At 42.3% G+C, this 16436-nt stretch overlaps 1 protein-coding gene across 1 annotated transcript; it reads right to left on the bottom strand.

Annotated features, from left to right (window-relative positions):
* Positions 1 to 5098: 5098 nt before the first annotated feature.
* On the bottom strand, positions 5099 to 10078 carry PIFO (primary cilia formation). The gene is given in 7 exon segments (XM_021690234.2): positions 5099 to 5272; positions 6280 to 6397; positions 8037 to 8167; positions 8956 to 9054; positions 9686 to 9766; positions 9768 to 9829; positions 10060 to 10078. Coding segments are annotated over 7 exon segments (579 nt in total). The 3' UTR covers positions 5099 to 5203.
* Positions 10079 to 16436: the final 6358 nt, after the last annotated feature.

The raw sequence follows: 16436 nt of genomic DNA, 5'->3' as shown, positions 1-16436 counted from the left end.
TAAACTTTCTGGCGGTTACCTATCAGCTAGCAAGCTAATTCTCATCTATAGTATTTGATCCATATTTCTTCTGCCTAAAGTATCCACTCCACCAATATAGCTTTTCCTTACCTTGCCCACAAATCACTCAAATAAAAAATGTTGGTAGGTTAATCTCCCCAAACTTCAACATCTCCCCCCACTCTTAAGTTACCCAATTTGGCTAATATACTTTCATTAAAAAAACCCCAAAAACCAAAAACCAAAAAACAACTTCCTACCTATTAAATACTTGAACTAGAAAAAATAGATAAATTAGGGAGATTGTGATCTAGTTTCAAAGAGTTCATCACAGGCTTAGTATAATCAGGAAAAAACCTAATGTTTAACCAAGTGTTAATAGGCTATAACATTGCTAACTATGGCAGAGGAACTAAATATCCTAAGATATTAAAGCACCTTCAAGTAGAGGACTCAGACTATATTTAATAGTAATTCTCTGGGGATCAGAAGGGCTTTGTTAAATGTATTCACAGATTGTAAATTACATCTTAATTTTGGAAACAGTAAATATAAAACAATGAACATCTTAGAATCAAAGACATATAGTCTGCCCCTAATAAAGAAAATGCACATGTATCTTTGATCTTACAAATGGAAAAATACTGTTCAATAGGTACACTGAAGAAAAAAAAAAAGTTTAAGTTAAAAACACTCATCCATTGAGTAAATTAATATTTTTTAGTTCATCTTAACTGTAAAAATCCAACAGGAGTTATTACGAAGTGCATAATAAAAGCTGCTATCAGGATGGTTTGGGAGGATTCCTGGGGTCTGCTGATGTTAATACAGACCAACTCTCTGCCTAGATTCACCACCATCCACAGCCTTCAACCACAAAATGTTCATCTGTTCTGTCACTCACTTCCTTTGTCACCATGAATTTGATGGCATTGACTGAATATTCAATGCAATTTACTATATTAAGGTGAGAATGGAGCACTCCTCCTGTGTCCTCTTGTAGAGGAGCTGGTGCCTTCGTGGATTTTCTATAAGAGTTGCATTTCCTGGAGATAGCAAAGGGTGCTGCCGTCAGTACACTGGTTAAGGTATTTGGGATCACAAGCAACAGAAACACTCTCCGGCTAGCTTAAGCCAAAAAAGAATTTATTGGAAGGATATAAGTATCTATAAGAACCCAAAGAAGAAACTATTGAATTGAGAGAGTGGAACAATTTATTATATCTTTCGTCAGTAAGTATTTATCAAACACCTTCTGTATTCTATGCACTGTGCATCACTTTGGAGATAGAGCAGTGAACAAGACAAACATGATCCCAGCTCTTGTGGGACTTACAATGTAGTGAAAGATACAGAACAAAAGAAAGAAAAGAAAAGAAATGGAAAAGGAAAAAAAGAAAAAGAATTAGGGTGGTCAGGGGAGTCTTCTCAGAGGACATCACATTACCTTTGAGCTGTGAAGAATTAAATGGAATCAGGCATACAAAGGACAGGAAGAAGAATTTTCTCAGGAAATGGCAACCCAGCAACAGCATCAACAAAGGCCTTGAGGCAGGAAAGAGCTTAGCAGGCCATACAAAACTGGGAGATGAGAACTTTAAAAGGGAAGGTGAAGTCACAGCAGGTATGACAGTTCCTGGACCTCTGCCAGGAATTCCTGGGCCTTCTCTCCAGAATTGTCATTAAATGTAACTCAGATTCAAGGATCTTAGAGTCTGTTTCTCTTTGTTTCAAGTTATACCTCACCAGAACCTATCCCTGTATTTTAGGGGCTATTTCCAGAAATGGAGAGTTGCTGTGAACTGGAAAGTAGCCCAAGAGGCACTTAGTATAGAAAATAGACAATGAAGGTAGCTACCAAAATCTCCTTCTCTTCTCTCCCCTGGAAATCCTAGAGGCTTTTGAAGATGAGGCTAAAGCAACAGGATCTCTAGACTGCTTATCACAGCAACTGTATCTGCTGGTAAGGGGACCTTTGATGCAGGATATGAAATTGCAGAGATTGGGAAGTGAGTGCACTGGGTCTCTCAGGGCCCCCAAATCCTGGAGCAGAGATTCCTAAGCTTTTTGGTGGATAGTACCCCAAGTCATCATGTAAACACTGTAAAAGGAGATATCAAGATGAAGCAAGCCAGCCTAGCTAAGAAAGTCTCTTTGAAAATAGGGTCGGGAGGCCATAAGGGAGGAGGAATTTATGCAAGTCCTCATTGGAAGAGCCATGAACTTCTTGCCTGCTAGAAGCCCTCAGCCTGGACTCAACTTCCTCCTCACCATGACACCTGAATGGGTCACATTCTTCCCTTGGACAGGAGCCAATGCAGTTGAAGAAGTTTCAATCCCTCATTTGCACACTGACCCAACCAATCCCTGTTTTGGATTGGAGGACCTGAATGAGAGCTGCTCTCATGGCCTTTCACCTTTACAGCTCTGCGTCCTCTTTTTCTTCCTCAGAACCCGAGTCAGGTTTCTACTTGAAACTGTGTCTCTGAATTACAATTCTAATTGCCCAGATAAATGCCTCTTTGCTTAAATTGTCAGTGAATTCTTTCTTGGTCAACAACATGATGTTAAGAAAGTTGGTGCCTTTAGTTGTCAAAGAGGTTTGGGAACTTAGTGACTCTGAAATATGGCAGTGGCCCCTTTAAATTGTCAACATGGTGGACTTTGGGGAGAAGAGGAACAAGACTCAAGACCATGGCAAACCCTTATACTAGCAGTCCTCATTAGCAATTATTTTTGGAAAAAGCTGTAAAATCAAGAAAGCTATGATTGACAAAGCAATAGGAGAGCTACTCACCTGTGATTCCCATGGCCCTAGAGACATGTTTCTGAGACACATGTTCTAACACCCCACATTTCCTAACCTTCTGTTTTGAGTTTCTTTCAAGCAGGTAGAGGAGACATCCTGTCTAGCCCTATGGGGGTCACATAACCTGTTCCCTGGAGCCTGTCAGGAAGCCACATTGGAGGGGCCATTTGGGTATCTGTTGACATCATCAGCTTCCCACTGCTACCATTTCCTGCTCCTAAATAGTCTATAAGAAAATGCTGCCAGCTCCTGATGGCTCAAAACATTTTGTTCCAGGCTCCTTGATTTAACTGGTGTGAAGACCTATGACTTCCACGGTAGCTGGGACTGATGTTCAGGACACAAACAGTTCCCTGTATGTAGGATCCAAGGATCAAGGTGGCATGCATTATTTCAACCGTGTAACAAAGAAAAGCCTCAAATCATATGCAAAGGGGTATAGGGAAGGGTTTGGGGAGAGCTTCTGTTGTTCTCTTTCTGGGAAAGAGGCTTTCTCTTTGGGAGATTTTGTTAATTAAATGGGACGACTGGCAAGGAAATAATGCCTGTGTTGCCTTATTCAGGAATATGTCAAAAGTACTGGACAAACTATGGGTTCCCTGCAGAGAAGTTCATCATAGTGTTCCCTATGGGTGGACCTTCTGACTCAGCACTTCTAATCCTCAGTCCGTGTCCCAGTTTCTTGTCCTTACACATGGGAGGCTAGCTTCTTGGCTTACTATGACATAACTGGCATGGCTAATGGAGGCTTAAAATACACTGAGGAAAATTCTGTCGTTCTCTGAGTCATCTTGCTACCCTTCTCTTGAGATCTAATATCCTGGCCCCTCACAGCTCTGAACACAAGCAGCCTGGGAAAAATGGCTGTGGAACACTTTTCACTAAAAGAAATAAAATAAAAAACAAAAATCAATCTGAATTTCTTTTTTGGGTTTTGAAGTGTACGGGCATCATCTTTCCCACAGCCCCAAAGCAAATACTGAATTCTATTACATCCATGTGAATAGCTAGAGGAGGATTTCAATAGTCTAGCCCAGGAATGGCAAATGATTTTATTTTCCTTCCAGCCTAAATTGATTGTGTTCACTCAAATTCTGTGCCAACAATCCAGAGAGTATTGTAATACTAATACTAACGCTTTTCTGTAGTCACTGACAGCTTCTCAGTCTTTGGTATTCAGACATATACAGACTTCCCACCTTTCTGCTAATGACTAAGCGGGACTAAAGACCTCCCAATTAAAAGATAAGATAGACCACACTTCGTGCCCATCCTGAAGGAATTATACTTGAGTTATTTCAGTTAGTGTTGGAAGGAAAGGGCCTACCTCTCAGGCCAGAGTGTCTAGATAAGTACTTTGAAGGTGGCTTCTGTGTGTTCTGACCTTTATACCTTTGGAAGTCTTCTGGGGATCATTCAGATTGGAGAGCAGACCCAGTCCATTAGCCTTCTGGGGAGGCCTCAGCATACTTCAGGCCAGTCTAAGAAGCCAGTGAAGGAGCTTATTTTGATTCTGGCTATATCTCCAGCCCTTGCCACTCTTCCTGACACACGGTAGGAACTCAATTTCTATGATGATTGACAAATGAAACAGATTATATAGTGGGAAATTAGGAATTTGGGGTTCTGTGAATTTTATATTAATCTGGGAAAGGCAAAGAAATCAGGACCTTCCTTCCCACTCCACACCAGGAACTTAGAAGCTTAGAGTTCTTTTTTTTTTTTGAAGATTTTATTTATTTATTTCAGAGAGAGAGAGAGCATGAGACAGACAGCATTAGAGAGACTGTATGAGCAGGGGCAGAGGAGGAGGGAGAGAGAGAAGCAGACTGCGTGCTGAGCAGAGAGTCTGATGCAGGGCTTGATCCCAGCACCCCGGAACCATGACCTGAGCTGAAGGCAGACACTTAACCGACTGTCACCCAGGTGCCCCGGAAGAACCCTTAAAACATGTTTTGCTCTGCCTTCAAATATCCTCCATATGCAGCAAGCCCAAATACGAGCCCAAACAAGCCCAAATCTCATTGAAATCCTTGATATGGAGAGGCCAAGAGCCCCTGTTTCCAGGGCTAGTGGTAGAATACATAAAACTGGAACCTGGGGATTAGAGCATGAGGACAGAGACCCATGACTAATTCAGTAAAATGGAGCCACCCCACTGAACACTGGGCAGGAACCCCAGACCCATCTATGTATGTATATGACAAACCAGCACGTGGACACAGAATAGTCTGATGTAGTCTTTCTGTTCTCACATAGTAGTTATGAGCCCCTTCCCTCCCTGGGCCCCATGCTGGCAGACAAGAGAGCAGGGCAGTGCAGGGGGGAAGAGCAGCTCTGTCCTCAGTCCTGGATCCATGGTTAGGAGGAGCATGTGAAGGTAGTCACAGCTCCTCAACTGTAAAACAGGCTTAGGTAGGCCACACGGTTCCGGTGCTTTCTGAAGTCCTTGTCGGTGGACAACTGCAATGAAGGAATACTATTTAGGTCAATATTCTAATGAGAACCCTCCGCCTCCTGTCCTCCTGGCTGTGCAAAATAGAAGTGCACATCACCGCTGTTGTGGCCCACCTGAAGCCCACCCATAAGAGCCTACCCTTAGGATTCTGTCAAAGTACAGCTACTCTCTGTCATCTTACTGTGCTGTCATGCTAGGACTTGGTAAATCTCCAAGTATAACTGGTAAACTTCTCAACAACAAAGATTATGTGTTTGATTCCTGACTGTTACTCATAGGTCTAGCATGATGATGTTGATACGTTAGGCATTTAATAAATAGTTGTGGAATTAATCCAAGGTTCCTCTTAAAAAACAGCACCTCTGGAATTATGATAGCTCACATGGGTGGAGCATTTATTATGTTACACGTACTATGTTAAATGCTTTTCTATATTTGCTTGATCTTTAAAACCTTATCAGCTTGATTCTATTATATCCATTTTAAAGAATGAAAATTGAGGCTTAGAAAAATCACCTGAGATCACACAGCCAGCAATATGGTAGCTAGTATTTGAACCCAGGCAGTCTGTCTCCTGAATCCATTTTCTCACCAGAATGCTCTACAGCCCCCTGCTGATCTAATACTCTAGTGGTGTATGGAAAGAGTACTGGCTTAGGAGTCACAAGATCTAGATTCAAGTTGTCAACTTGCACAAGTCACTTAATCCATCAGAGCCTGATTTTCCTCCTCTATCACTGAGGTATAATTGTCCTGTTCCTGCACCAGAAGATTATTTGAGGATTAAGTAAGAAAATGTGACTTTTGTCAGTCATACCCACCTTTAAAACTCTAACAAAACTGTGCAACTCTCCAAAAAGATTCTCATATGCATATCTGCACAAAACTGCACATACAAATGCTGTCAGGGGAACAAGGACTTCCTGAAGCTCATTCAGACACTCCTGGAAAAGAACCCTTGATACATATGAACGTACAAGAGAGAGGCTGTACAGAAGTCCAGTCTTTTTACCTCAGCTTTTAGGGTTCTTTTCTGTAGACATGGAACCTGAGCCCAGTCTGGAGATCCAAATTTCATTGGCCAGGTGATTTTGGGGGGTGGTTTCACCTCCAGGTTGTATGTGCCAGGGCTAGAAATAAAAATACAAAGCATCATGTGTAATGACTTAGGGACCATATAGGAACTCCATCAGTACCACAACTATCCCTGAACTTGGCCTAATTCCTTGAGAAAAAGCAACAGCCCAATTAGCTTTTTAATGTGGGGCAAGTGTGGGGTTCCCTTGCCTGTTAATGTATTTCTGATTAGCTGTGAGTGTTAAAGATATCTAGTCTTGGGGCGCCTGGGTAGCTCAGTCGGTTAAGCATCTGCCTTCGGCTCGAGTCATGGCCCTGGGGTCCTGGGACTGAGCTCCACGTTGGGCTCCCTGCTTAGTGGGGAGCCTGCTTCTCCTTCTCCCTCTGCCACTCCCCCTGCTTGTGCTCTTTCTGTCTCTCAAATAAATAAAATCTTTTTAAAAAAAGAGAGAGATCTAGTCTTGACATCCCAGTTAGAGTTAAAATGAACTCTAGATTGAAAAATATTTCTGCAACTCAGTATCCTTGGCTGAGGGACCAAAAGATCCCAGGAGTGGTGGGTGAGAAAAGGGCCTACCACAGTCATGAATAAGTACTGCCTGTGATGGGAAACTGGGGCTAGAAGTGTAATGATAATTCAATCAGCAATCTCAGGACAAGGAGGCAGAAGCAGTTAAAGTTTGATTGATGCGGCATTATTATTGCCTTTGTTCATAACACTTGGTCTTTCGTGTAGACTCTTTGCTGTGTTGGAAATAGTACTTAGAATGGACACGGGGGCCAAGAGTCAACACTTCCACTTCCTTAATGCAACCTTGAGAAAGTTACACTCACTCACTGATCCTTGGATTTCTCATGAGCAAAACAAAGACCTTGACCCTTTGCCCCGCAGTTCCACTTGCCGAATGGCTTCCTGAAGCACTCGGTCTACCCGGGCCACGGGCTCAGCCCCAGCACTCCTGCTCTGTTTTCAGTTCCTCTTTGCTCTCCACACTCTAGCCGCACCAGCCTCCTCCTCACTCCTCCCACCAGTCCCTCCCCAGCTTACAGCGTTTGCACTTGCAGCTCCTCCTGCCTGGAAAGCCCTGGCCCAGATCCTCACGGGGCTGGCTCAGTCTTGTCATTCAGACTTGAGGTCAAGTGTCATTGCCCCTAAAGACCTTTCTGGACATCCTTGCCAAAGTAGCGCCATCCATCCATTACCACCACCCTGTTCACTGTCTTCACAGCACATCACCGGGTCACCACACTGCCTGGTGTGCCTGTGGCAAACCTAGCTCATGGCTACTCTCTTGCCATAATTAGTAAGCTCCCTCTCAGAAGTGTCACTGTCTGACTGCTAAATTATATGGTAACCGTCCTTATTACCATTGGGTTTTTTTGAGTGTAGTTGCTTCTCATCTGTCCGGATTTGAGAGAGTAAGTTCCAAGGAATGAGGAGCCTTGTGTGAGGGGTTTCACACAAAATCTCTGGACCCCTTGGAAGTGCCTGGCACATTTATAGCTATTGATTGAGTGAAACCCTATGATTTAGAATTCTGTAATGCCAGAGATCTGGAAGGTCAGCGGTTGGCTCTTTAAAGATGGGTGGGTGGTTTCTTATTCAGCTGGCATGGTTTGGATGGAACCCCTCCTTTATACATCCTTTTCTATTGCTGTTTGATGAAATGCTCCAGAAGAGAGGAGACATACCCAGGATAATAATTGTCCTTTGAGTATGTCCTAAATCGAGGCAACAAGGCATTAAATGGAGCAAAATTTTGTTTGTGTATTTGCTCCTGAGGATTTGCAGCCTGGTACATGCCGGGGTAAAGCATCATGTCCTGTTTGTCAGAAAAAGATAAACATGTTAGAGGGTGATATATATATATAGATAGATACATATATATATATATATGTATCTATCTATCTATCTATCTATATATATATACATATAAAGCCTCTAATTAAAGAAAACAAACTCATCCTCTTTCTCTTCTTGTATCAGCTATAGTTTCACCACCCCAGCTATAGATATAAGGCTACAGTTGGGAGAAATCCAAGATAAGTGTGGGGTTCAGCTATCTAAAGGCACATAAGCTGGGGCTGTAGAAAGAGATCTGCAGGAGTTAAAGGACCAAGGTGACTTGCTGCACCTGCTGCCCCCACCATCCCACTCAGAGATTTTTTTAGAGCCAGTACCCCTCTCTTTGAGCTCCACTGTCAGAAAAATATCCAACAACAGATTAGGATCCTATACTGAAGACTTTTAGACTTGAAATCCAATCACACAAAAGGGTTCAAAAGTGGCAATTTGTTTTTTAAGTGGCAAGATAATAGAAACAAAGCTTTGGTACTTAATGTTAGCTGTGTCAGCCCTGAAGCCCTGTCTTGATACCATTTCTTTGAAGAATTGTTTTCCACGCGCTCCCGGGGCTCTCACACACATTTGAGATGCTAACACCCAAGCTTTTCAGATAGACTTCTTCACAGCGTTTGTCTAAATATTTTTCTTGAATTTCAGGGCACAATTTTCGGTAACTTTCCGATCTCCCCGCTTTGCTTCCCTAGGCAAATACATGCAGCAACGTGGATCACACTAAAATCTAAGCACACTCAAGCCATTTCTAACCTTGTTGATTTCCTTAAACCTCTCAGCTGTTCTGGCACCAAAAGTATATCCTTTTCTACTGGTTGGGATCTTAGAGAGGTTGTATGCCAATCCGTATACCTTCAGGTAGTATATTAAAAAAAAAAAAAAGAAAGAAAATACACAGAGAATATTATAGTCATCAAAACAGAGTGAACTCAAATTGTTCTTATCTGAATCTTCTGTAGAAGTTGCTTTCTTTTTTGACTCCTCTGAGTGAAGACCATAGAAACAATTATATGAGCAAGGCAGGTGTACCAGTCTGCAAAGAAATGTGGCTGGCTAGGTAGAGTAAATGACATTCTGGTGCATTCCAGTGAATCCAGTCCTGTAAGCCCCACAGAGCTGAATTTGCCGTAATCCCACCCTCAGTCTGATGACATTTCATAAACTGATCTAGCAGCATAGCAACATTCCCAGTTTGGACTAATGGGAGGCATTGGTTTGGAGGCTTTTGAAGGTAGGAATGGAGTGGGGACAACATAGAGGACTATATGAAGATAGGCTTGCGTTTGGTGGGTGTTGGAAGTGGGGAGCAAGGGTCCTTTAATTTCCTACTTTGGATCTGACAGCTGGCTGCAGAGGACCAGGGCACCTTCTCATGTTGTCACCCCAAAGATCACAAATTCCATCGAATTTTTCTTCCATGGAACCTGGGTATTCGCAGATAGCCAGGGAACTGAGACCCACCCAAGGGAAGGTGTATACTCACATCTTCTGCAATGTAACATCCTGGCCCTCTGTGAGGCGCTCCTCGAAGAGGAAGAAACTTGTTCCCCAACAAGTTTGGGGGGGTGGTGGTGAGGAAAGAGCTTCCTCTGTTGACGTGTACCAAAGGGGTAGTTAACCAGCAACTCTGAAGATCAAGAAAGAGGAGAAACTCCACATGAGGAAGGCCCCTGGGACCAAGTGAGCGCTCGGGGGGCGCGTGGGCTGTGGGTAGGCCGAGACGGGACTGGGGCCCAATCGAGAACAAAAACCAGACCGAACCCCGTGGAGGGGACGGACTGCAAACCCCCGCCCGCCAGCCTCCCCACTCTTCCTCCTGCCCTCTACCCTTGATTCCTCTATCCCAGCCCAGCGCACCCGCTTTGCCGAAACACATCGCGCTGGTGGCCAGGCAAGCATTTGTGTACCGCGTTGCTAAGGGAACGCAGGGGGACTCAAGGGGTGTGGCTCCGCACGCGCCTGCGCAGTGGGGCGGGACTCCCGCACCCCTTGGTCCCGGGCGGAGAGCAGGGTGTACTTTGTGGCTGGGTGCAGTTGCGGGGTTTGCTGGACCAGCGGCTACAGCAGATGCGCGGGTGAGGGATTGAGCAGAAGGGCTTTGGAAGCTGGGCCACTGGGAATGAGCTGCTGAAGAGGGAGGGACGCTGGGTTCAGAATGCCCCGAAATCTGGACTGCCAGGATCGGGGACCTAGGAAAACGCAGCCCCTGCAGTGATGGCGGGTGGTGTGGGCTCCAGGACAACGCCTACAGCAGGGGAAGTGGGGACTAAATGGAGCTTAGCCTAGACAGTTCCCTATTAGGCCCCTCTTAGACCCATTTTTCTGCAGGGTGCCCCCTCCTGCCTCTAAACGTGGCACGCACGAGGCTTTCCTTTCTTTTCTTTTCTTTTTTTTTTTTTTTTAAGATTTTATTTGACAGACACAGAGAGAGAACGCAACTAGGCGGAGCAGCAGGGAGAGGGAGAAGCAGGCTCACCGAGCAGGGAGCCCGATGCGGGGCTCAATCCCAGCACCCTGGGATCATGACCTCAGCCGAACACCTAAAGACTGAGCCATCCAGGCGCTCCACGCACGAGGTTTTAAAAGGGTTGGAAATCTTGAGTGGGGCAGGGACTGCAGAGGAATCACAGAAGTGCTTAATAGTTGTAAAATCTTGGGCAGTCACTTAAAGGTTTAAGTCCCAGTTTCCTAATCTCCAAATTGGGAATAATAATACCTCTTTATTGGGTAACGGCAGGATTGAGAGAACGGGGTGAAAGCAATCAGGCCCTGGTACTTGGCAGGTGGCAGTTGCAAGAGGTTATTATTAAGATGGTACCCAGTCCCCTCAGGAGCACTCCCATCCTAACCCAAGAAGAAAGGTCATGGTGTGTGTTGACTTCTTTACCTTCTTTACCTTTACCTGTCCTGGATATTAACACCAACCTGTTTTTCTCTTGAGTTTTGGATAGCTTTAGGAGTTACCAGATGTGGGAGGCAGCAGACATAGGGTGTGACTGCTTCATGCTACCCTCCACACACACATTGGCCTAGAACTGTCTGCAGGGATGATTTCACACATTTAATGTAGGGTTTCCAAAAAAGGTGATACTGAATCCTACAGGATATTTTGGAAACTTGAGGAAGCATTTTGCTTGTTAAAAATTACTGAGGGGATGCTCCTGGTCACTGGGCCAGGGAGGCTGGACACCCTGCAGCACATTGTCCCATCAAACAGTGCACTGTCATATGTCCTACATAAAAAGGAATCAAATAAAAATTGTACAAATAAAAAGTGCCATCTCTAAAAGTAAGAACCCAAGGCATGAGTTTAACAGCAGATTACAAAAGCTGAAAAAAAGAATGAAAGAATTGGGAATTGAATGGAAGAAAATATTCAGACCTGAAGCTTGGAGATGCAAAAGGACAGAGAATACAGGGAAATAAGTATAAGAGACAGATGAGAAACAATGAAAAGTTCCATTTATATGCAGATTTTTTTTACAGTACAGCATTGTAAATGTATTCTCTCTTACGATTTTCTTAATATTTTATTTTCTCTAGCTTACCTTATGGTAAGAATACAGTGTATAATGCGTATAACATACAAAATACATGTTAATCAGCTCTTTATGTTATTTGTAGGGCTTCTTATCAACAGTAGACTATTAAATTTGGGGGGAATCAAAAGTTATAGGTGGATTTTTGACCGCGCAGGGAGTGAGCACTCTTAACCTCATGTGTTCAAAGGTCAACTGGATGTGTGTGTGTGTGTGTGTGTATATATATATATATATAGAGAGAGAGAGAGAGAGAGAGGGGGAGAAGTAACATTTAACAATTAAAGAATTGGGGTAAATAGGTAAGAAAATTCTTTGTACTGTCTTTGCAACTTTTTTTTAGGTTTGAAAATGTTTTAAAATAATAATTAAAAAAAGATACCAATAGAAAAGTGAGAAAGTAAGCCAAGATATGGAGGAAGACATAAGCACAAAAGCATCAAGACCTGCAGTGTCCATCCAATGTATGAGCCACTACCCATATTAACTATTGGGCACTTGAAATGTGGTTAATTTATTTATTTTTTATTTATTTATTTGACACACACACAGAGAGAGAGAGAGAGAGCACAAGCAGGGGGAGTGGTAGTCAGAGGGAGAAGTAGGGAACCCAATGTGGGGCTTGATCCCAGGACCCTGGGATCATGACCTGAGCTGAAGGCAGATGCTTAACCAACTGAGCCACCTAGGTGCCCAGAAATGTGGTTAATTTAAATTGAGATTTGTATAAGTGTAAAATACACATCAGAAATTAAAGACTTAGAATGAAAAGAAAGAGTACAAAATATCGCATTAATTTTGTATTGGTTACATGTTGAGATGATAATATTTTGGATGTATCGGGTTAAATAAAACAGTAGCAAAATTAACTTTACATGTTTCTTTTTACTTTTTTAATGTGGCTATTAGAAATTTAAAATTAAACACATTGCTCACATTATATTGACATTGGATAGTGTTGATCTAGGATATATAAAGCAACTATTACAGATCAATAAGACAAAACAACTTAATAAAAAATAGGTAAAATACTTGAATGGGGAACTCAGAAAGAAGAATATCCAAATAACCAGTAAACATATAAAAAGTGCTCAACTTCAGTAGTCATAAAGGAGTTAGAAATTTAAACCACAATGAGCTACCCACAAGATGGCTAAAATTATAAAGACAGATAACACTTGGTGATGCTAGGATGCGAAGCAGCTGGAAATCTTGAATACACTTTTAGTGTAAATAGAAATTGATACATTCACCTCAAAATTTTTTATACCAAAGCTGAAGTAGACATCCCTATGACCTAATAATTCCTGCTCCTTGGTATGTACTCAGCAGGAATGCATACAAATGTGCACCACAAAGGCATGTATAAGAACATTAAAAGCAACATGATCAAAACAGTCCCAAACTGGAACAACTAAATGCCCATTAATGGTAGAATGGAAAAACAAGTTGTGCAATACTCTTATGAAGGAATACTATATAGCAAAGGAATAGAGAAAAAATCCTGCACATGTAACAATCTAGCTTAATCTCACAGTGTTGAATGAAATAATTTAGACATGAACATTTACATACTGCATGAGTACATTTACATAAATCCAAAAATAGGCAAACTAATTTATGTGTTAGAAGTTAGAATGGGGGTACCTTTTAAGGAGGGTGGAAGCAGTAAAAGAGAGGGGACATGAGAAGGGCTTTTGGAGCACTAATGGTGTTCCATTTCTTGGACTGGGTATACTGCTTACACTGAGGAGTTCACCTTGCATATTTCATTAATCTGTTCAGTTATGATTTGGGCCCTTTTTGGTATGCATGATAGACCAATAAAACAGTTTATTTTTAAAAATCTGGCAATCCTAGAGGAAGCACATTAACATTATTTACTTCTTTTCAAAAATAACATAGTCGTACTCCTTTTCCTTTTTTTACTTCACTGGTTGGTAATTAGTTGAGTATTATCCCTACTGTAACTAAAGCTATTCACCTCTTTTTGTTATCAGGAAACAGTAAGTCTGGAGTGTTATTAATTTTCTTAACACTGGTCTTTGTCCTGGCATCCACTTATAAATCTGCTTTTTTATTTTCCTAACTGCTTGTATGAGATAACATTTAACCTTCTTTCTTAATTCTAGGCTTATTCATTGTTTATTATATGGTGCAAGAGCCTGACTACTTCATTGTCTTATAAAGTAGTCACATATGAGCATTTATATATTGAAATGCATATTATTTTATTAGAAATTATTTTTCCCCTTTACAATTATGGCATTACATTATTTATGAAATTATGCATGGCAGGTTATGTTATCCATCCAATTTAATTAGGATAATAAAAGGGGTGTTACAAAATAATTTTTTACTCAAAGCAGGACTTGGGTCTGAATAGGATTGAGAACCTCTGATCTAGAGAATGGATGTGTCTTCAGAAGGTGAAAGAAGGAGAGGAACAGAGACTTTCTAAATCCCACTTTCCAGACTTAAGTACCAGCCTCTCTCATCTGGTGGTAGAGGAATGAACACAGGCTTTGAAGACTTTCAGAACTGGTTTCCAACAGGTACTGGTGTGTCATTTACTAGCTACATGACTTTGTGGAAGCTACTTAGCCTGATTCATCTATAAAATGGCACAAATTATTTCTTGCCTCCTTAGGGCTGCCATGGGAATTTAAGAGATAACACAAGACAAATCTTACACAGCAAATGACTAGCCTATAATTGGCATTTAACAAAAGTTAATGCACTTCTGATCTACCATCTCCATGCCCAGAACCACAGGTAACTCCCAGAGTACCTCTGTGCAAAAAAAAAAAAAAGTTGCCCTTTCATCTAAATGGGTGCCACTTCTTATCAAGGCTCAGGACTTGATGAGAAGAGCACTGCCCCCAGCCCTGCCTGGATCAGGGCTTTTATGTAATCCTAAGCATACCCCCTCTCTTTCCAGTTAGACTCCCATACTGAAGGAATGAGTTTTCATAGATGTACTAGAGTTTAAGAACATGATTACCATTAGCAAAGTTCCAAAGAAATGGCTGGGTGATCCATGGCAGGATTTTGTCACTCATGTACTCAAGTGGATCAGATGGCTTGGACCTTGAAGATCTCCAAGAAGCTCTGTGCCAGATGTCCCCATCGGAGGGCCTTTGAACTGACCTCTTTCCCTCATTCAACAATGGCTCCATGAGTCACCACTCTCATGAACAGACAAAGATGAAGGGTGTAACTCAGACTGGCTGCTAAGCAGCAGCCCCACCCTTGAAGTCCTCCAAGTCATTGTGACATTGCTTTCTGAAGGGTAGCATTATGGTGAGAAGGAAGCCAGAAAGGCCCCTCTTTGAAAATCAGTTCTAATTATTGACAGCATAATTTTGGGCAAGGTTTTCTCACAAGATCTCAATTCCCTCACCTATAATGTGGGGACAATATTCACCATGCAGGAGATAGTCTATATAAAGTATAAAGTCTCAGGCTTTGAATACTCACCTTCTTAGTTCCTGTCTTCCTTCCTGCCCTGACCGATTTATTTATTCAACAAGTACTTATTAAACTCTTGTAATATGCCGGGCACTCTGGGCAATGGGAACATAGCAGTAAACCAAAATCCTTATCCTCACAGAGGTTAATTCTACTGCAGGAGGCAGACAATAAAAATGGTAAATACATAAGATGTGTGATATGGCAGGTACCAAGAGAAAAGAAGCACAGGAAGGGCAGAAGGAACAAGGAGGTTTCAATTTAAGGTTGTGCAGCCAGGATTGGCCTTGCTGAGAAGTTGGCTTTGAGGAAGGGCCTGAAGAACGTGAGGTCAAAAGTCAAATGGAAACCTGAGGAGAGTGTTGTAGCTTGTACAAAGGCCCTGAGGCAGTAACTGGCCTGGACTATATGAGAAACAGAAAAGAGGCTAACATAGTTGAAGTGGAGGGAATGAGAAGAGTCAAAGGAGGTAACATTAGAACCTTCATGGATCTAGAGCTGGATTGTGCCTGCCCTCTTCTTGCATGTAGTAGGTATGCAGTAAACATTCATTTGATTGACTAATTAATATGTAAATGAAGCAGGAAAAATGGGGGACACCATTTTTTTAGGCTGCAGTAATTTCTGCATTCTAGAAATGGTGACAGAATCAGTCTTTATGGGAAAATAGTGACATCGGAAGAAGGTATTAGTCTGGGAAACCACTTTGATCTAGCAGCTGGCCACTGTGTTGTTCAAAGGTGCTTTTCTTCAGGGCACCTGGTTGGCTCAGTTGGTTAAGTGTCTGCCTTCGGCTCAGGTCGTGATCCCAGGGTCCTGGGATCAAGCCCCGCATCGGGCTCCCTGCTCAGTGGAGAGCCTGCTTCTCCCTCTGCCTGCCGCTCCCCACCTGTTTGTGCTCTCACGCTCTCTCTCTCAAATAAATAAATAAAATCTTAAAAAAAAAAAAAGATACTTTTCCTCAGACTCAATGGCCTCTTTCATGTCCTTCACCAAGTCCAGTTCCCTGCATCCTCTCCTCAGTGTTATTTGCCATAGTAGTGACCTAAACAGAAACTCCTTCCAAAAAGTCTGCCTAAATTCCTATGCTCTATTTTACTCTAGGCTTTTTTATTCTTTGGTTAGAAATGTAATTACATTAACAATAATACCCAATTTTGCTGACTTTTGCCTTCACCAGCTTATTGAGGACACTCCCATATCTATGTTTTTGATCTCCAAGGC

The sequence above is a fragment of the Neomonachus schauinslandi genome, chromosome 4 (genome assembly GCF_002201575.2).
Source record: "Neomonachus schauinslandi chromosome 4, ASM220157v2, whole genome shotgun sequence".
Classification (NCBI taxonomy): domain Eukaryota; kingdom Metazoa; phylum Chordata; class Mammalia; order Carnivora; family Phocidae; genus Neomonachus; species Neomonachus schauinslandi.
This window is presented reverse-complemented; position numbering and strand designations above follow the sequence as displayed.